The sequence below is a fragment of the Hypanus sabinus genome, chromosome 16, assembly GCF_030144855.1.
Source record: "Hypanus sabinus isolate sHypSab1 chromosome 16, sHypSab1.hap1, whole genome shotgun sequence".
NCBI classification, from domain to species: Eukaryota; Metazoa; Chordata; class Chondrichthyes; order Myliobatiformes; family Dasyatidae; genus Hypanus; species Hypanus sabinus.
The window spans coordinates 30,333,830-30,356,692 of NC_082721.1; the positions used below are offsets into that span (position 1 = coordinate 30,333,830).

Below are 22,863 nucleotides of genomic sequence, written 5' to 3' on the forward strand. Positions count from 1 at the left end.
AATGTCACCATCTGCAAACTCTCCTCCAAGGCACAGCAACTAAGATAGGTGTTCAGACTTAGCCAATCAATGCCAAATAGCCTGCTAATAGTGAACCGAGGGAACAGGACTCAACTTCACAATTTTAGCACTGAATTTTGATTTTCAATGGCATCGGCAGTTTCAATTGCCAAGTTGGTTTTGTGGTGTAACATGGGTGAATATTAATTACCACCATTGGTGTTCACCTGGCTGGCCTTGGCATTAACATTGCCCAAACTAAACAACTGCTTCACGACTTTCATCTCCGCTTCAGTTTCCATAGCAGCCAGGGCAGCGAGCATGATCGCTGTGTAGCCCGCCTTGTTCTGCCAGTCAACATTACACACACCTGAAAAATAAGAGAATCAGAGAGGGTAAAATCCATCTTAGCAAGTGGAAAAATACACAACAAACTACTGGAACCACGAACATGAATCTCTCCACTCCTGTTTTAAGTACAGCAAGACTACCCACTGTCATTGCAGGACTGTCACACAATGTGGGACCATAGAATTACCCAGTGGGGATAAGGCATCAACCACTAGCTCTAAAAGTCTAATCAGTGGCAAGGCAAGAGTGCCTATTGCAATGGGACAAATTACTGGCCCTTATCTAGTCAAGTGGAACCTATGGAGGCTGCACGTTGTATCACTAACCACAGGTCAAACAAGAACCACAAGCCTAACCACTAGTCCAACTTCAAGGCTAAATCACTGACCTTATCAAAAAAAAATCAGCCCAGCCAGCTGTGAGATCCTGAGAACAACCACAGTAAGACACCATTAAAACTACTTCTGAGCCTGCAAGATCATGAGACTGTCCACCATCACTGAAAACAAACACAGGCAGTGAGGAGAAGCAAGGCTCTATTGAGGCATCTTCTTTGTCTCCATTTTGTTGTTACCTTCCTGTGCTCAAATCCTTGCCCATAGCACACCTAAACATTCCTGGGAGCACGACAACACTATGAAACTACCCGAGACTGCAACTCACCACTAAGCACAGCTGGCAGAACGAAATTATCCCCTTGTACATCAAGATTAAAATCACTATTGCAGCCAAGAATCTAATAAGCTACCTTTGATTATAAACTGAATATTTAAAAGGGACCGAGCTTTAGTAGAATCGGAGAATCTGAGAGTCTTAAAATGCAAAAACAAGCTCTTCTTCCCAATGTATCCATGTTGACTTTATTTTAGCCCATCTATAGTAATCCTGTTTTCACACACTTGGTTTTCACTGTATGCACTCCTCCCTGATTTGACTTCCCAAATGAATCTCATCACACCTAGAAACATAGCAACATAGAAAACCTACAGCACAATAAAGGCCCTTCAGCCCACAAAGCTGTGCCGAGCATATCCCTACCTTCGAACTACCTAGGATTATCCATAGCCCTCTATTTTCCTAAGCTCCATGTATTCATCCAGGAGTCGCTTAAAAGACCCTATCATTTCCACCTCCACCACTGCCGCCGGCAGCCCATTCCACGCACTCACCACCCTCTGTGTAAAAAACTTATCCTGACATCTTCTCTGTACCTGCTTCCAAGCACCTTAAAACTATGCCCTCTTGTGCTAGCCATTTCAGTCCTGGGAAAAAGCCTCTGACTATCCACATGATCAATGCCTCTCATCATCTTGTACACCTCTATCAGGTCACCTTTCATCCTCCGTCACTCCAATGAGAAAAGGCCGGTTCACTCAGCCTATTCTCATAAGGCATGTTCCCCAATCCAGACAACATCCTTGTAAATCTCCTCTGCACCCTTTCTATGGCTTCCACATCCTTCCTGTAGTGAGCAGATCAGAATTGAGCACGGTACTCCAAGTGGGATCTGACCTGGGTCCTATATAGCTGCAACATTACCTCTTGGCTCTTAAGCTCAATCCCATGATTGATGAAGGCCAATGCACTGTATGCCTTCTTAACCACAGAGTCAAACTGCGCAGCAGCTTTGAGAGTCCTGTGGACTCAGACCCCAAGATCCCTCTGATCCTCCACACTTCCAAGAGTCTTGCCAGTAATGCTATTTTCTACCATCATATTTGACCTACCAAAATGAACCACCTCACACTTATCTGGGTTGAACTCCATCTGCCATTTCTCAGCCCAGTTTTGCATCTTATCAATGTCCCGCTGTAACCTCTGACAGCCCTCCACACTGTCCACAACATCCCCAACCTTTATGTCATCAGCAAATTTACTAACCCATCCCTCCACTTCTTCATCCAGGTCATTTATAAAAATCACAAACAGTAGGGATCCCAGAACAGATCCCTGAGGCACACCACTGGTCACCAACTTCCATGCAGAATATGATCCATCTACAACTACTCTTTGTCTTCTGTGGGCAAGCCAGTTCTGGATCCACAAAGCAATGTTCCCTTGGATCCCATGCCTCCTTACTTTCTCAATAAGCCTTGCATGGGGTACCTTATCAAATGCCTTGCTAAAATCTGTATACACTACATCTATGGCTCTCCATCATCAATGTGTTTAGTCATATCCTCAAAAAATTCAATCAGGCTCGTAAGGCACTATCTGCCTTTGATAAAGCCATGCTGACTATTCCTAGTCATATTATGCCTCTCCAAATGTTCATAAATCCTGCCTCTCAGGATCTTCTCCATCAACTTACCAACCACTGAAGTAACACTCACTGGTCTATAATTTCCTGGGCTATCTCTACTCTGTTTCTTGAATAAGGGAACAGCATCCGCAACCCTCAATCCTCCGGAACCTCTCCCATCCCCATTGATGATGCAAAGATCATCGCTAGGGGCTCAGCAATCTCCTCCCTTGTCTCCCACAGTAGCCTGGGGTACATCCTATCTGGTCCCGGTGACTTAACCAAATTGATGCTTTCCAAAAGCTCCAGCACATCCTCTTCCTTAATGTCTACATGCTCAAGCTTTTCAGTCTGCTGTAAGTCATCCCTACAATCGCCAAGATCCTTTTCCATAGTGAATACTGAAGCAAAGTACTCATTAAGTACCTCTGCTATCTCCTCCGGTTCCATACACACTTTTCCACTGACACACTTGATTGGTCCTATTCTCTCACATCTTATCCTCTTGCTCTTCACATAATTGTAGAATGCATTGGGGTTTTCCTTAATCCTGTCCGCCAAGGCCTTCTCATGGCCCCTTCTGGCTCTCCTAATTTCATTCTTAAGCTCCTGCCTGCTCGCCTTATAATCTTCTAGATCTCTATCATTACCTGGTTTTTTGAACCTTTTGTAAACACTTCTTTTCTTCTTGACTAGATTTACAACAGCCTTTGTACACCACGGTTCCTGTATCCTACCATCCTTTCCCTGTCTCATTGGAATGTATCTATGCAGAACCCCATATAAATACCCCCAGAACATTTGCTCATTTCTTCCATACATTTCCTTGAGAAAATCTGTTTCCAATTTATGCTTCCAAGCTCCTGCCTGATAGCCTCATATTTCCCCTTACTCCAATTAAACATTTCCCTAACTTATCTGTTCCTATCCCTCTCCAATGCTATGGTAAAGGAGATCACTATCTCCAAAATGCTCTCCCACTGAGATATCTGACACCTGACCAGGTTCATTTCCCAATACCAGATCAAGTACAGCCTCTCCTCTTGTAGGTTTATCTACATATTACATCAAGAAACCTTCCTGAACTCACCCAACAAACTCCACCCCATCTAAACCCTCACTCTAGGGAGATGCCAATCAATATTTGGGAAATTAAAATCTCCCACCACATCAACCCTGTTATTATTACTCCTTTCCAGAATCTGTCTCCCTATCTGCTCCTTGATGTCCCTGTTACTATTGGGTGGTCTACAAAAAACACCCAGTAGCATTATTGACCCCTTCGTATTCCTAACTTCCACCCACAGAGACTCAGCAGACAATCCCTCCGTGGCTTCCTCCTTTTCTGCAGCCGTGACACTATCTCTGATCAACAGTGCCATGCCCCCACCTCTTTTGCCTCCCTCCCCGCACTTTCTGAAACATCTAAAGACTGGCACTTGAGGTAGCCATTCCTGCCCCTGCACCATCCAAGTCTCTGTAATGGCCACAACATCATAGCTCCAAGCTCTAAGCTTGGAGATCCACGCTTTAAGCTCATCCACTTTATTCATAATACTCTTCACATTAAAGAAGATTCATCTCCAACCATCGGTCTGAGTGCATCCCTTCTCTGTCACCTGCCTATCCTCCCTTTCTCACTGTCGCCAAGCTTTCTCTATTTGTGAGCCAACGTCTCTTTCCTCCGTCTCTTCAGTTCAGTTCCCACCCCCCAGCAATTCTAGTTTAAACTCTCCCCAATAACCTTTGCAAACCTCCCTGCCAGGATATTGGTCCCCCTCAGATTAAAGTGCAACCCGACCTTTTCGTACCGGTCACACCCGCCCCAGAAGAGGTCCCAATGATCCAGAAATCTGAATCCCTGCCCCCTGCTCCAATCCCTCAGCCACGCATTTATCCTCCACCTCATTCTATTCCTATCCTCCTGTCACATGGCACAGGCAATAATCCCGAGATTACTACCTTTGAGTCCTGCTTCTAAACTTCCTTCCTAATTCCCTGTGGTCTGTTTTCAGGACCTCCTCCCTTTTCCTACCTATATCGTTGGTACCAATATGTACCACAACCTCTGGCTGTTCTCCTTCCTACTTCAGGATATCATGGATGTGATCAGAAACATCCTGGACCCTGGCACCTGGAAGGCCAACTACCATCCACGTTTCTTTCCTGCGTCCACAGAACCACCTGTCTGACCCCCTAACTATAGAGTCCCCTATCACTGCTTCCATCCTCTTCCTTTCCCTACCCTTCTGAGCCACAGGGCCAGACTCTGTGCCAGAGGCACGGCCACTATTGCTTCCCCCAGGTAGGCCGTACCCACCAACAGTGCTCAAACAGGAGTACTTATTGTCAAGGGGTAACAGCCACTGGAGTACTCTCTAGCATCTGCTTCTTGCCCTTCCCTCTCCTGACTGTTACCCACTTGTCTGTCTCCCGAGACCCCAGTGTGACCACCTACCTGTAGCTCCTCTCTATCACCTCCTCACTCTCCCTGACCAGATGAAGGCCATCGAGCTGCATCTCCAGTTCCCTAACGCGGTCCCTAAAGAGCTGCAGCTCGGCACACCTGGTGCAGATGTGGCCATCCGGGAGGCTGTGAGTCTCCAGGACTTCCCACATCTGACACCGAGCACAGAAAACCGGCCTCACACACATGCATTCTGTCTGTATTCTATGTACCTCGCCTCGACCCTTTATTGCTGAAGCCCCGTCGAGCCAAAGCCTTCCTACTCTGTCTCTCACTACTCCATCGCCTGCTCCTCAGACGCCCGCTCTGTAAAGCTGTCTTCTTATTAAACTCTTCCCGCTGTTCTCACTGGCCGACCTCCACTTGTCAGACTTAACTTTCATCTGCCAGTGCTCCAGCCAACTTTCCATCTGATTTAAATCCTGCTGTAATATTTGACAATCTTCCTCACTATCCACCACACAGCAGTTTCTGTGTCATCTGCATATTTACTAATCATCCCTCTTACATATCATCAATATACATTACAAACAAGGAGATCCCAGCACTGATCCCTATAATATCACTGCTCTTCCAAACAGAAAAGCATACTTGCACCACTACCTCTTTCTCCTATCATCAAGCCAATTCTGGATCTGATTAACCAGACCACTTTAGATCCCATATATCTCATTCTTATGGATCAGCTTGTCATCTTGTTTATTTAAGCATCTATCTAGATGAATCTCAAATGCTCAGTCCAGATGACAGATATTAACTACTCTGAAAAATTCCTCATCAGATCTCCTTTAAACCTGCTCTTTTAATTTAAAACACTTCCTTTCACAGGAAAAGGTCATGCTACCTAACCTATCGAGGCTTTTCATAATTTTGTACATCTCTAAGATGTTACCTCTCATCCTCCTTTGCTCAAGAGATAATGGACCCAGCCTATCTCTAATCTTTCCTTGTAACTCAAGCACCATATTTGTGAATGTCTTCTGCACCCTCAAGAAGCAGTAGACACAGATAATAGAACATAGAATATAGAATAGTACAGCACAGTACAGGCCCTTCGGCCCACAATGTTGTGCCGACCCCTTATACCCTGCCTCCCATATAACCCCCCAACCTTAAATTCCTCCATACATCTGTCTAGTGGTCTCTTAAATTTTACTATTGTATCTGCCTCCACCACTAATAATGATTGTAGCATTTAAGAGATTTGGACAGTTACATGAACAGGCAGGGAATGGAGGGATGTAGTCCAAGTACAGGCAGTAGAGTTTAGTTTGAATTGACATCAAGGTCAGCACAGACATTGTGGGCAGAATAGCCTAATCCTGAGCTGTATTGTTCTACGCTTACCTTGCCTGTGGTTAATGAAGGTTCAAAAATCTCTGTCAGAGGCCAGCAATCTCCTCCCTTATCATCCTAGGATATTCCTGGTCAGGTCCTGGAGATTTATTCATCTTTATGCACTTGAACATCTCCTCATTTGTAATGTTGATAAATTTCAGGATATTACTGTTCCCTTCCATGCCTTTCTCCACCTTAAATACAGACTAGAATAATTCATTTAAGACCCCACCCACTTCCCTTGGCTCTACGCACAGATCAAGACATGGATTTTTAAGTGGACCTACTGCCTTTAATATAATATTTATAGAATCATTTAGGAAAATCCCTTATCTTATCTGGCAGTATGGCCTCATACTACACTCCTGACTTCCTTCTAAAGTGTTTTCCTGTATCCTTCATGCTCCTCAAGGAACTGGCTTGATCCCAAGTGCCCGTACTTTACACCTCCCTTCTTTTTCCTGACCACATGCTCAGAGTCCTCTACTCCTGTCAGCCTTACCCTTCACTCTTAGAACAATCTGTTGGCACTGAACTCTTCCTATCTCACTTTTAAAAACTTTCCCCACTAACCTCGTTCGCATTGGCACGAAACTACGTAGCAGTGAGCAGTCCATTATAACGTGCACATTCCTTATCATTAAGACAATGTTAGTTCTGTTTATTGACATGTTAGCAATACCTAAGTGTTGTACGGCGTACATTGAGCCTGGGCGATGTCAATATTCAGTGTCCGTTCTTTGAACACTCCAACTCACCGGTGTCCAACAGGAGCCGGACGATCTGGAAGTTGGAATGAGAAACGCAGTAGTGCAGGGCCGTGTTGCCATTCGCATCAGAGAGGTTGACAACGTGAGTGAGGATTGCCGGTGACATCTCGGCGAATCCCATCAGATAGTCTGCGACGGTCTGGGGTGAGGCAGATTTCTGGCTGGAGATCCTGAACCACTCCTGCTGGAGGGCATTTAGACTGGACATCTGCAAACACACAGCAAGAGTGCTCAGGGAGCTCCTGGCGGTTCTGCTCTTGATTTTCGGCCATCTTCCTCAGCTGGTCCCACCCAAAACCAGTTGCTCAGAGGCAGCTGGAGCCAGCTGGCCACAGAACGCACCAAGACAGACTTCTCCAGAGACCCTGCCTTAATCAGCGGCTGACAATCAGGCACAGGCCCGCCCAGGACACAGGGAAGCGGCACAAAGACACAGATAGTACTGCTGCTGACCTGGGTTCAATCATGACCTTCCATGCTACATGGGCAGTCTCCCCATGACCCGCTTCCTCCCTTGGACCTGAGTGGTCGAACCTGGGAAGAGCTGATGGTACGATAGTTGAACAGATAGGGGTTGCTCTGGCACCCAGTAAAGACCCAAAAACATGAGGATAACATCCTGGTTCAACAGCCCAAACACAGCGGGTCTAGTACAGCTATTGGTATATTTGAAAAGGCAAACCAGTGAATCAGTGGTGCAGAGTCCTCCACTGGCTGTCACCCAAAACCTCGCTAATTGACAGCAGGAATCCGGAGTGTGCCAGTCCTAAAGGCTGGCCACAGGGTGCAAATAACACAGCACCAACAGCTCCGTCAGCTGGGCCCGCTCCCCTTCATACCCCTCCTATAGGTGCACTGTCACCCAGCACGGGTCTTTGCTCCATTTGTTGAGACGCTCTGGGATAGGAGCCTTAGGTGTCAGCAATCCATGAGCAGCTGTCTCTTCAGGAATGTTATCTCCTTCCGGAAGGGGGGGGGGGGTAGTTTTAAAATAATTTTGGCATGGGAAGGTAGCATTAAAAACAGGGAAGAGAGAAAAGGCCCTGGAAGAACCAAAAGGCCTTTGGATGAAACCAGAATAAAAGGTTCACAATTAGTGTACGTCAAGACAAAATAATTGCGTTGAACAAGTTTGATGAATTGGGAGATAATTAATCATGTGGAATTACAATAGGGTAACAGAGACCCAATTATAAAGAGAGGAAACATACACAAAATGCTGGAATAACTCAGCAGGCCAGGCAGCATCTATGGAAAAAGGTATGGTTGACGTTTCAGGCTGAGGCCCTTTGGCAGGGCTGGAGAAAAAAGGTGGGAGGAGGGAGAGACACACTTTTTGGGTATTGAATATTATTGATCATCTTTAGTTATTTCAAGATGACAGCACAGTGTGCTTTCAATAAAGACATTAACTGTTTATCCTTTAATTAGTCAAGCAGCAGAGTGAAACAGCTAGCAGAGCAGATGTCTCATATTTCCAATGACCTGGTTTTGATTCCAAACACGTGCAGGTTAATAGGTTAATTAGTGATTTTAAGTGTGTTTCTCTCCCCCCTCTCCCACCTTTTAATTCCACTCTTCACCTTTTTTTCTCCAGCCCTGCTGAAAGGTTTTGGCCTGAGACGTCGACTGTACTTTTTTCCATAGATGCTGCCTGACCTGCTGAGTTCCTCCAGCATTTTGTGTGTGTTGCTCGGCTTTCCATCATCTGCAGATTTTCTCTTCTTTGTGATAAAGGTAGAGCATGGACACATTCAAAATATTTTTGATACAGTGCGCGAAGGAAAGCTGAGGAAAGGGAGAAGGAGCAGTTGTGATTAAGAATAATATTGTACTGCTGAAGAGAGGGTATATCCCGGGATGATCAAAGACAGAATCCGTTACCTTAGAAGAAAGAAACAAATGAAGTGCTATTACACTGTTAAGATTAAGGTATTGTATGCCAACTAGTGGCAAGGATATTGGGGAAAGAGATGCAGGGTAATTGTTGGGATGTGTGAAAGTTGTGGAGCAGTGAAAATAGGGAATGCAAACTGCCCCTATGACAATCTGGGACAGCTACAACATAAGGGGCAAAATGGGGCAAGGATACTGATTTCTTGATCAGTATGTTTCTGGCCTGTTTAGAAAAGCAGCATTGCTGGCCTTGACAGGGAAATGTTTCAGGCCAAGTAGGTAAAGCATCAGTGGGAGAACCTACAGGAAACAATGATCATCATATTGGAAGATGTTAAATAGCAATGGAAAAGGTTATAGTCCAAAGCAAGGTAAAAATAGTCAATTGGAGATGGGCCTTTTTCAATGAACTGAGAATATGGAGTTAGTGCTGGTAAATTAGAATCAAAGCTTGCAAGCAAAACTGAGTTTGAATAAAAGTTTTTATTTAAAGTTTTATTTTATTTTTGTTTAAAGTTTTTAAATTAGAACTGTTGCAGCTCCACTTTAGATGCATCCCCATGAAAGAGAATTGTAAAGAAATTTAAACCAGAGCTCCAGGCTTAATCAAAGAAACCGTAAAATGAGCATTCAGGTGAGAACTAGACCGATTATAGAGAGTTCAGTGGGAAGTGAATAAAAAAGTAGAAGAGGGTAAGGGAGCACAAGAAGAGTTCAGGAGAAAAAAAAGGAAAGTGTCCAAAAAAAATCCAGTGGCATGCGAAAAGGTTGTAAAAAGAGATGGAGCCAGCAAGAGAAACCAAAAGGGAGTTTACTCCTGGAGGAAGAGGGCATGGTTAAAGTACTAAGTTCGTACTAGTACATTGAAGAAGAGACTCTAAGGCCTCTGCAAAAGAATAAGTGACTGAGATTCTGAAATTAAAGAATATTGGACTTAAAATGTATCCGGGAGGTCATGGCAGGATATCTTGGAGTGATCACAAGGTGATAAGGGTAGAATTTAGGATTACAAAAGGGATGATTAGAGTCATACCATAGGTTCCCCTATCATTAGCAGGAATTAGAGAAGATCTGTAAGCAATTTGTAGAAGGGTGTAAAGCGCAAAAGGATTATAGTAGTGTGAGACTTTAACTTTCCCAATATTTACTGGGATTGCATTAGCGCAAGTAGATTAGCTGGGACAGAATTTTGTTAAGTGTATCCAAGAGATAATATGGGAAAGCCTAACCAGAGTTGGGGATGTTCTTGACCTTATTCTTATTTTAGAAATGAAGAGAAAGATAGCTAATGTTGGCTCTTTATGTAAGAATGGCAACAGGGACAGGGCAACTACAAGCTGTAGGTCGGTAGGGAAGCTATTGGGGAAAACTCGACGGGATAGGATTTAAGTACACTTGGAAAGGCAGGAGCTGATCAACATGGCTATGTGCAGACAATTTCTGTCTCAGCAAATTGATTGAGTCTTTTTGAGTGGGTAACTATGAAGATTAATGATGGCTGTAAATGTTGTCCATATTAACTTTAATAAGGCACTAGACAAGACCCCACATGGTAGGCTTTGAGGGTGACTATTAGGCAGATGTATCAGAGGGAATGTCTTGAGAGAAAGGGTGATAAATAGACGAAAATGAACCATGGATGTTCCTTGGATTTAAGTAAAAGTGAAAGATACAGGTGACCATTACATTATGATGGTTTGAGTTACAAAAATTCACCCTAGCAGAATTCACAAATCACTAGCCTAGAAGTTTGAAATACAGAATGAAATTCACTCTTATTAAATGTATGTGGAAAAAGTAAATAACTTAACACAATTTTTTCAACTTGTATGTCTTGGCACAAATGACACATCTTTGCGTTACGGGAAATCACAGTGTGGGCCATCCTCAAGAAACACAACCCACCCACCCATACCCATAATACAGGGTTACCTCTAATTTGGTGGAGAACAGTGAGAATGGGAGGGTTGCCGGATGTGCTTATCAATAAATAGGTAATTCTAAAACATTATTCACCTTCCCTAATCTGATTAGAGTATTAAAGCACTTCCTGAACTGGTTCCAGGTATGGCCCACAATAATCTTATTAAGTGCCAAGTTACCTCTAACTACTTCCTAGTGGCAATAGAAGATCTCTTCTTCCCTTTGATTGGTAAAATCATTTTCTTCTGCACCTTCCTCAGCAGTAAAACAAGTGACATCCTATTAAAGTGTGGTAAGTCTTTAGGCATCCAGAGATCATTTTGTCATATTCATTGGTCCTGTGCAAAATATTCCAACTATTTCAAATATCTCTTTAAATAGACCATTTAAAGTTTGAGCCTACTTCTGTTCATGCATTAACACACGTTGGATTTATTAAACCCAGATGTAAAATAATAATCAGATATCCATGTTGAGGTCAAACATGAGGACTCCTTAGCCCATCTAAATGACGGTTAGTTTCTTTGGCAGTACCAGAAGAGTTTGGGTGGGAGATTAACCTGTACTTCTAGGAAAGATGTTGAGGTTCTTCAGAGTTATGACCAATAAAAGATTAGCTTGTCAATGAAATATCTTTGCAGTATTGTCGCTGTTATTGACAATAAGCTGGGCTGGTCAAAGAACACTGAGGCTGTCTACAAGAAATGGTCAGAGCTGTCTCTATTTCCTGAGGAGACTGATGTCCTTTAACATCTGCTGGACGATGCTGAGGATGTTCTACGAGTCTGTGGTGGCCAGTGCTATCATGTTTGCTCTTGTGTGCTGGGGCAGCAGGCTGAGGGTAGCAGACACCAACAGAATCAACAAACTCATTTGTAAGGCCAGTGATGTTGTGGGGGTGGAACCGGACTCTCTGACGGTTGTGTCTGAAAAGAGGATGCTGTCCAAGTTGCATGCCATCTTGGATAATGACTCCCATCCACTCCATAATGTACTGGTTAGGCACAGGAGTACATTCAGCCAGAGACTCATTCCACCGAGATGTAACACTGAGCGTCATAGGAAGTCATTCCTGCCTGTGGCCATCAAACTTTACAACTCCTCCCTTGAAGTGTCAGACACCCTGAGCCAATAGGCTGGTCCTGGACTTATTTCCAGTTGGCATAACTTACCTATTATTATTTAATTATTTATGGTTTTATATTGCTATATTTCTACACTACTCTTGGTTGGTGCGACTGTAACGAAACCCAATTTCCCTCGGGATTAATAAAGTATGTCTGTCTGTCTGTCTGTCTGTCTGTCTGTCTGTCTGTCTGTTATAATATTGGAAACTGGCCACAAATTTGCACCAAAATCCCACGAACAGATCTCCCCTCTGCCCTCAATCCAAATGAGATGATAACAGATAATTTGTTTTTGATTTAAGGATAAATATTAGACAGGACCTTGGGTAGAATTCCTTTCCTCTTTAAAATAATACCAATTTTGAAATATACATAAACATCAGGGAAAACAAGAAAGGGTTTATTTTAACCTCTCAACTGAACAAAGGCACTTACAACATTGCCACACCCCTTTTGAACTGCACAGGAATTGTCAGCCTGTCCTTAGGTCTCCGGAGTGAAAAATGTAGCCACAAGCTTCTGACTCTGTTGTCAGGGTCTTATCTACACCTGACACAAACATCTAAGGCAGTCCTCCTTGGCATAATGCTGCATCAATTGTCTCACTAAGAACATGATCACAGTGACACATGAGGAAACTCACCACCTCCTTGCTCTTCACCGGGCACGGGTCATTGAAATGATTTTTCAGAATCAGGCAGACTTCCCGCATTTTTGAACTCAACTCAAATCTGCCAAAGTAAACAGCAGAGGATTCAGGATGAGAATAATATCCAAAAACCTTTACTACATAAGGCAGAAAATCCATTTTTATAAAACCCAAGATACATTGCAATGTTAAACTGCCTAATCATGCCTTCAAACCTTTGGTATTATAAGCAGAATAAAAAAGCAAGAGAGTTAAAGTAAAGGTCTTTTAAATATTAGTTCTATTTATCACACATACATTGAAACAATGAAACACAGAGTGAGATGAGGGTCACTTGTGTCAACGCCCTACACAGTCTGAGGAAAACTTACAGGTATTGTACTCAGATTCTGAGGATGTGCCAGGAGAAACCCACAAATGTTGCCATGCTTCCAGCACGGCCACAACACGGCCTTATTAATCCATTCGTCTTCAGAATGTGGAAGGGGAAGGAAACTGGAGCACCTGGAGGAAACTCACGCAGTTACAAGGAGAATGTACAGGCAGCAGCAGGAATTGTACCCTGACTGCCGGCATTGTAAAGCATTACACTAGCCGCTACACTATCGTGCCCTGCTGTTCTGTTAAATCATAATAAAAGTACTGGTAAGACGATATCAAACCATAGGAAGGCTGACAAGGCTTGTGAAAGGGTAATGGAGATTTGTTAGAATGGTCAGCTGTTTAGAGCATTTTCCAACGCTAGCATTGTTCTCCTCAGAACAGAGAAAGGGCGAGAGCTGACAAAGAGCTATCATTTCATGAAAAGTTTGATACAGTGTGCCAAAATAAACGGCTTCCTGAGGAAGAAGGATCAGTAGATGAAGGGCACAGATTCAAGGTGACTGTTTTAAACAAAAATCGGAGGTGAACGGAGGAGCACTGTTTTAGGAAGCTAGTTGTTATAATGCGAAATGCTCCAAAAAGCAAAACGCGGTGTCTGAAAAAGGCACATCCATCGTTAACGACCCTCATCACCCAGGACATACTCTCTTCCTGTTACTACCATCAAAGAGAAGGTACATGAGCCTGAAGACACCATTCAACATTTTAGGAACAGATTCTTCACTTCCGCAATCCTAATTCTGAATGGCATATGAACCAACCCACGAACTCACTATTTCACTTGTTGCACAAGCTATTTGATTTAATTTTATATGTATTTCTTACTGTAATTTATAGTATTTTGATATATTGCTCCGTACTGTTGCTGCAAAACAACACACTTCACAACATCTATCAGTGATGTTAAACCTGCTTTACTGGAAAGAGTGAGAAGACTAGATTTTAAAATAATTTAATTTAAAAAATAGGAGAATCGAATGAATACTTGGTGAAAAACTTAGAGATATTGTACTATGATTCTGAAAATATTACATTTAGAACTCATAAGGTTTAAGTGTAACCAGTTTTATTCCAAACTCCGACTAAATTTCAAAGCACTGGGATTGGTTTAAAACTGGTCTAAAGCACAGGAGTGGATTTCAACAAAATTTGGAATTTTGCACCAGCTGGCAAAGTCCCTGATCTCAGGAAGGAAATGGTGTATTGGAAACATTAAGGAAGCACATTCCCTAAACCAGGAAACAAGGAAGCAAGGAGATAAGGAGCATTCAACCTCACAGACAAGCTAGGCGCCAATAAATGATTCATTTAACAAAACCGGACTGTAGGCCAGTAATGTTCTTAAAAGTCAGATTTAATCAACATATTAAAAAACCTCATAAACACAAGAAAAGAAAGCAAAACAAAATTTTTTAAAGTTCCAAGAATGTAGATCCGTCAAGCTCCAAATTCTGGGAGTATTTTCGGTTATAGACATCTCTAAAATTCAGAAACATGCTCCAAGTATGAACTTCTGCATGAAATAAAGGGGATGCTGCCACTTCTTGTGATCTTCAGGTCGTGAATATAAAACCACCGGTGAATATTTCCATCTACGTGAACCTGTTGGGGCACAGAAGCTTTTGGCACAACTGGATGTCATTCAATGCTCATTTAATCCTCTTGCACAAAATTCCACTACGTTTACAAGACCTGTGAGAACACTGCCATAAACAGAGGCATCAGCCTAGCTCAATTTAGATAAAAGGGATGCACCCCACCTTGACCAATGCGGGAGAGTCTGAAGCACCTGGCTTCATCATCTTTATCTTTCCATTGCTGCTTATTATGCCTTCTCCTCTCACTACTATCTCCAATCACCAAGATGACAAGACTTCACAACAGTCTCCCTAACTACCCAACCCTATTATCTACCTCAGGCTAACACCATCTACCAGTCAGGGGTTCCCAACCTGGGGTCCCTGGACCACTTGGTTAATGGTACGACTCCATGGCATAAAAAGGTTGGGAACCCCTGCTCTACCTGGTCTTTCTCAAGGCACAGTTTCATAGTGCTTTGAGCATCACTTCACACTGCCAGCTGTCACTGATCGGGGTTCAATTCCTATCGTTGTCTGTAAGGAGTTTGTACGATCTCCTCATGACCCTCTGCTCTGGCTTCCTCACATGTCCCAAAGATGTATGGATAGAGTTGGAGAACTGTGGTCATGTTACGCTGGTGCCAGAAGTACAGCAACACTTGCATGATCCTTGCTGATTTGATTTGATTTGATGCAAACAATGTATCTTTGGATGTTTTGATGTACATGTGACAAATGAAGCTAATCTTGATCTTTAATCAATCTTCTGTTGACTCCAAACTTACCAGCTGCCTAAAAGCATCCCACTCGTCTGCTTAGGCCTCAACTCCACCCTTCGCCAAAACATCCCAAATTCTGCCCAACTCCAAACCAACCAGCTGCCCAGTTATTTGACCAACTCCCTGTACTCCCCCCCCCACTCCCCCCCCATCCTCACAAGCCAACACCTCCTTGCTGATCCACCCCATCCCGGCCTTTTCTGGTGACTGAATCTCCATTCCAAATGGCCCCGATCTCAACTCACTTGCTCCATGGCTTCCACAGCTCCCAGTGCCATGCGCTGGTCAGGGCAGGAATGGGATGATAGCACAGATGAATGAGCGGCTGAGGAACCGGTGCAGGGGGGAGAGTCTGCGATTTCTGGTTCATTGGGATGTCTTCTGGGGTAAGTATGACTTGCACAGAAAGGACCTGAGGGGGGGCCAATAGGATTGCTAGAGCTGTTAGGAAGGGTTTAAACTAATTTGGTCGAGGCATGGGAACCGGAGTGATAGGGGTGAGGATGGGGCAGTTGGTATACAAGTAGATGCAGCGTGTAGTGAGACTGTGAGGAAGGCCAGACAGTTGATAGGGAAAAATTGCAGTCAGTGGGATAGGTTGAAATGTAACATGGAGCAAAATTGAAAAGGAGGTGAATATAGGACTGAAGGAGTTATATCTGAATGCATGCAGTATTCAGAATAAGGCAGATAATTTAGAGATCAGCAGGTAAGATGCAGTGGTATCACTGAGCTGTGGCTGGAAGATTATTGTTGAGAGTGTAACGTCCACGGATAAACATTGTATCAAAGGGACAGGCAGGTAGGCAGAGGGGGGTGAGGTGGTAAAAAATGAAATCAAATCCTCAGAATGAGGCGATATAGGATGGGAAGATATAGCATCCTTGTGGATAGAGTTTAAATACGAAAGGGTAAAAAGACCCTGATGAGAGATGTATACAGGCCTCTGAACAGCAGTCAGGATGGGAGATAGAGAAGGTACAGGCAACCAGAGTTCAATTCCAGACACCGCCTGTAAGGAGTTTGTACGTTCTCCCCACAACCATGTGGGTTTCCTCCGGGTGCTCCAGTTTCTTCCCATTGTCCAAAGATGTACCGGATGGTAGGTTAATTGTTTATTGTAAATTGTCCTGTGATTAGGATAGGGTTAAATGAATGGGTTTCTGTGTGGTGTGGCTCGAAGGGCTGGGAGGGCCTACTCCACCTTTAATCTCAATAAATAAGTAAATAAATAAATACATCTCAACTTCCTACCTAATGCTGTCAAAATTAGCTTTGGCCCAATTTTGGACTTTAGAGTCACCTTGTCTTTTACCATAACTACTTTAAAAGTAAAAAGCACCATTGACGGATCCACTGTACATGTCAAATGTTCCCTGTTTTTTTTGTACACTGGCACCTCTTGCTTTTGCCAGCTGTTTACATGACATGTTACAATGGTGCATTTTCCTCTTTTGATGTATTCTTGGCTCCAATCTTGTTTCTGTTATTATTTCATCAGTATCTTTTTGTCCCTTCTGTGTCAGGGCCAAGAGCTCTACATTGACACATATTTTTGCAGAGTCTAGATATAATTTTAAAATCACCATAGAACAATTCCATCTGCTGAGTGGATAGTTGGGCTATCGTTCTGTGTCTACTAACATAAGCATACAGAATACAAAGAGGAAATGTGCAGAAGAACTCCTCATCAACAAATAAACAAAAGCTTTGAAACTCAAATTAAACAATAGCAGGGCGTGGGGGCAGATTACAACAAAATCTTTACCAGCTGGATATAACATTGGTTCCCATGGGTTTTCAACAGGCTGGAAATAGGGAAGCAAAGAATTTGCACCCATCTTCTTTCTCTCAGCTCATTCAACAGCACGGAGTGCAGATCACCTGAGATCAGTTAGTTCATCCTACAGTGACATTAGACCTTTGAGAGCTGCATTTTAGTCTTCACTGTATCATAAGAGTTGGTGAGGATGTTTAACCATATAACCATATAACAATTACAGCATGGAAACAGGCCATCTCGGCCCTTGTACTCCATGCCAAACGCTTACTCTCATCTAGTCCCACTGGCCTGCACTGAGCCCATAACCCTCCATTCCTTTCCTGTCCATATACCTATCCAATTTTACTTTAAATGACAATACCAAACCTGCCTCTACCACTTCTACTGGAAGCTCATTCCACACAGCTACCACTCTCTGAGTCAAGAAATTCCCCCTCATGTTCCCCTTAAACTTTTGCCTCCTAACTCTCAACTCATGTCCTCTTGTTTGAATCTCCCTTACTCTCACTGGAAAAAGCCTATCCACGTCAACTCTATCTCTTCCCCTCATAATTTTAAATACCTCTATCAAGTCCCCCCTCAACCTTCTACACTCCAAAGAATAAAGACCTAACTTGTTCAATCTTTCCCTGTAACTTAGGTGCTGAAATCCAGGTAACATTATAGTAAATCTTCTCTGTACTCTCTCTATTTTGTTGACATCTTTCCTATAATTCGATGAGCAGAACTGTACAACTGTACACAATACTACAAATTCGGCCTTACCAATGCCTTGTACAATTTTAACCTTACATCCCAACTCCTATACTCAATGCTCTGATTTATAAAGGCCATTTTTATGTCATACATAAGTTAATAAAAATAATTCCAATTTCCAAAGTCACAAAAGACATTGTATGAAATTTAACAAGTAGAAGCTTCTTTCTTGGCGTTGGACAAAAATACCAAACATTACATTGATACATCAAATTAGTAAACTTCTCACTTCTCCTTGACTTCCTCTTCACAGATTCTCTTTGCTTCCCTCTGTTTGCTCTGCTCTGGCAGCTCCTTCCCGGACTGGTGCCTGCGTTGCTCAGCGCTCTCACTGCTGTCGCTGTCTTTCAGGCGTGTGATGCCATCCTCATCCGAAGTGTCACTGCAGTTCCCCAACTCGCTGTCTGAACTGTTTACAATCACTCTGTCAATGGAGCCCTCCTCACCACTCGATTCCTCACTTGAACTTGTTTCATATCTGGAATTACAACAGTAACCATATTCCCATAGTGAGACTTCAAAGGTCACTCAAAGCTCATTCAATGTTACATCAAATGCAATGTGTGCACCCACTAAACCACCCACAGTCAATCTATTTGAAGGATCACAAGAAAGCACACAAAAGGGAAAGATCCTTTGGCCTATCAAGATTATGCCAGTCCCATAATGCAGAGGTGTAAAAACTCTGCAAGTTAATGCAAAGAACTTGAAGAACCTTCACCATGGAGCCTCCTTATGTCTCTGTATACTTGGATATTTGCAAATACTCACTCAGTTTTCCTACCCTCTCTCATTTTGCTGTTTTAATCTGTATTCAGATATTAAGTGTAGGGGTTTCACATCTATTTGTTGAGCTGTGTAAACTCTCCCTGCACATCAATGGTAGAGAAATGAAATGGAATAATGTCGAATGGGCAGATTTTCATCCAGAGTGATCAGACCTGCAGTTGTGACCATCCATGAGATCGATCGTAGAGTGATACCAGCCTGGAACCATCATTAGATCAACTCGACTTTACCGTTTTTTTAGAGGCAGTAGCAACAAAGGCACAGGAGACACTATCACGGTCTCGTGACACCTTGGACATGCATGTTCCCTGTGACTATCTCCAGTTTCTACAGCAGGTTACCCACAATGATGCACCCTGACTACATCAGGGAATTAGGGCATTGATAACTGTGTTCACATTTCACTGTCTTGAATCCTCGACGTGACCAGACACTGAACAAAGGATAGTGAGGCATGAAGCATGAATATCATATCAGGTGATCAGGATCACGGGCCATAAAGGGTGTGATTAGAAGACTGGATATTGTGAAAACATCCACGATAGACAGTGAGTAGCAAATCTATAGGCCAGTGGCCAGATCATTCTTAAAGCTTAAATGTTCAGGTAATGAGCACAGTTAGATGAAACTTCACAGTGTACTGTGAAAAAATCAAACCACACGGACTTTTATTTATTCACTTATTTAGAAATACAGTGTGGAATGGCTCTTTTTGGCTCTTTGAGCTGCACTGTCCTGCAACCTGGATTTAACCCGAGCCTAATCACGGGACAATTTACAATTAACCTCCTCAGTACGTCCTTGGACTATGGGAGGAAGCTGGAAGACCTGGAGAAAACCCACACATTCCAGGGGAAGGACATACAGAGACTCCTTAGAGGGGACGCCTGGATTGAACTCTGAACTCCGACCCCTGAGCTGTAATATCGTCGCGCTAATCGCTACGCTGCTGCAGCGCCTACTTCTCTCTACTTCATCTTTCTGGAATAGTCAAACAGTGTATTCGATATCCAGTGGAAAAGACTTCCACAATAACTACTTACTCTCCATTCAAAAGACCTACAAACTGTAGGTTTTTTTTGCTCGTAGTTGGCTCAGTGTTGCCTGATCCATCCTTCTTTTTCATGATTGACTTCAGAACCCCTGTTAGAAAGATATTGGTAAAAGTCATTTAGTGCAATAGTTCATGTTGTCTTATCTAAACCAGCCAGGTATATCAACACCTGAGTTCACCTGAAATACCTTTGCAATAGCGCCTTGGCATTAAAGCAACGGAGCCTGGATGAATTTCATCACAAGTGGAAAAGCTACACCATTACTGAATACAAGAGCACTGCTATATGCTTTTAGCTCTTTCAATCCCACTCATAGATACATTAGTAAATCAGGATGTAACCTAGTCATGTCAAATGCTGGGAGGGATTTGGGAGCTGGTGACCCTGTAACAAAAATTCTGAAAATCCCTTCACCGTAGTTAACTCATCTGGTTGTGCTCTTCTCTAAGATTTAAATACTGAACGACTTGTAACACTGGCTTGATATTGGATGGAAATGAGGATTTTATTAAATACCTGCCAATTTTAATTTTCGAAGTATAAAGTGATCCAACAATTATTGGAATTTGTATATTAAAGTTAGTGGATATTTAACAAAATCTTGGGCTACAACACATCACTACAAGGTGGCACTGAGCCACACACTCACCTTTGGTGGGGCTGACAGTGTGCTGTGGTTCCAGGGGCTTTTCCTCAGCTTCTTGACAATTTGTTTTCCTCTCACACACAACCTGCAAAGATGTGCTGCAGAGTTTTACTGCGACACGTTTCTCTTGGACCGTGTCTTTTGATAAGTTGACTCTAGTCACTCCGTCCTTCAATCTGGTGTCATAACCTTTTATTTCTATAGTTGGACTGCACTCTACTGTTTTACCGCTGCCACTTGTAACCAGTTCAATAGCATTCATCTTCATGTCACCTTCAGGTATTTCACTGGCCCCTTCCCGTCTAAATCCAGTTGTACATTGACTATGAACATCCAAACTCTCCACAAGATGTGGATCAGCCACGTCCGCTTGTGTAATCGGACTATCCGGACCCACAGAGACGTCGTGTACTCGTAAGCAGCAGCTGACTCCTACACTAGACATCTGCGGTGCAAAGTCCACACAAGCATCTGCAATCTCCAAGTGGTCACCGGCTGCTCGACTCACGACTGGAATCTTTGCTTCCATGCTGACGTTGACCATGTGTGGCTGCACCATCACACTGGCATCAACAGTCTTCTTGCAGGAGACTAGAGGTGCATTTAGCTTTAGGTTGTTCAGTTCATTAGTTGCCTCCTCCAACTCTGCTTCAATCATCGAGATGTTGGCTTTCTGGCTCTCAATAATTTCTTGTAGAAATTCAATTTCCTCCTGCGCCTCCGTCGTCAAGCCCAACATTGTCTCAACAACTCCAACGCCAACATGCGTCACCTCCATCTCCGTCCCAACTGCTGCCTCTTCGGTCGGCCTCTCTGACTTGTAGTAGAAAACAACGTCATTCATGTCTATTTCTTCCCCTGCACCCACGGACTTCAACAGCACATTTTTGTTTGGGGCAGTTGGAGACGTTGCCAGAGAAGAGACTTTAGAGCATGTTTTGTTCCTATCAACAAGCGTCAATTTCTCTGTTAGTCGCCTAAGTTCTTTAATTTTACTGGACCTCTTCTCATTGTTGTCGCCAGCTAAGTCAATATGAAGGTCCACCACTGTCTTGACATCTGGCTGGTACTGAGCCACGTTCCCTGTGCTGTACGACCGCTGGCGAAGGAGCAATGCTTCAGATGGAGTACAGCCTTTTCTTTTTTTCAGCTCTGCCACAAGCTGCCGCTTCTCCTCATTCACTGCAGTTAGCTTCCTCTCCAGGCAAGGAATCACCTTCACTTGTTCCTCGAGCTCCTTCAGCCTCCTCAAGCCAGCTGCCATCTGCTCCCGGATGTGCTGAAGGTGAGCTGGTGTGATGCCTGTGACCGGCGAGCTCCTCCCGGAGTTCACGGGGCTAAACCTGAAGAAGCCAGTGAATGAAGGATTTGACACTGGGTTAACGTCACCATTTCCTACAGTAGTGTTTTTTTGAGCCGATGGGGAGCTTTGGCTTTGACAGTGCGAATTTATGCCCGACTTGGATCCAGTGCTTGATAGTCCGCACCTCGGTAAATCCTCAGTGGACAATTGTTCCTGCTGAAGCCTTCGACTAGTCTCTAGCAAAGTCTTTTCCACTCGAATGTTCCTCAGAGAAGACCTTGGAGAAGGGGGTGGAAGAAGATTACTGACTGGTGGTGGCGACGTGGCATTTGAGGGCTGATTTGCCACAGGATCATTTATTTCATAAGCAACTGTGTGAGTTCTAAACTTTGGTGTTGTTGGCAAAGCTTTAACGTCCTCACTGGTCGAGGAGGACAGCGATTCTGTGGAGGTCCACCCACTAGTGCTCGTTGATGGCCTTATCTTTGGTTTGCGATGAATGCTCACTTTCTTTAGGGTGTTTCCACTCTGGATGTCATCAACATATTTCAGGAAATCCAGATCCAACTGGAACCCATATGGTGTTTCAACAGCATATGGGCTCCTCTCACTGTCATCCAACTCATTATAGGCTGTACGGCTTCCCAGATCTACAGAAAATGGAAGATTGTTACTGAATTTATAAACAGCAAAATACATCTCACATATCTACAGCCATTCATAGGGAAATAATTGTGCCTGTTGCACTCAAACTTTGAATCAATCTCAAGTCTAAAAAATTCGGATAGCTATGACATGGAAAAATAAATTTAGGTGGCTATGACCACTCTAGGGCAAACGACAGGAGTAAAGAGCACAAATTTGAATGGCTAAATGGGAATTTTAAGATAAATATCAGGAAATTCCTCACATGGATAATGATTGACATGTAGAACCAACTTCCAGACAGAAATGTGGAGGCAACAACTCTGGAATCACTTAAAAGAAAGCTTTTCAATTATGTGGCTCCTTTCATAACCTCAAGG

General features: G+C 43.4%; 1 protein-coding gene across 7 annotated transcripts in view; it reads right to left on the minus strand.

Annotated features, from left to right (window-relative positions):
- Positions 1-22,863, minus strand: part of kank3 (KN motif and ankyrin repeat domains 3) — a 71,474-nt gene that overhangs the window by 11,279 nt on the left and 37,332 nt on the right. For 3 of the 7 annotated variants that reach the window (XM_059991468.1, XM_059991467.1, XM_059991469.1), the window contains 6 exons: positions 20,539-22,488; positions 19,878-19,977; positions 18,275-18,523; positions 12,758-12,845; positions 7,157-7,376; positions 228-370 (listed from right to left, as the gene is read on the minus strand). In XM_059991468.1, coding sequence (XP_059847451.1) covers positions 228-370; positions 7,157-7,376; positions 12,758-12,845; positions 18,275-18,523; positions 19,878-19,977; positions 20,539-22,488 — 2,750 coding nt within the window. The other 4 variants (XM_059991470.1, XM_059991471.1, XM_059991472.1 and 1 more) reach the window with 4 other exon arrangements.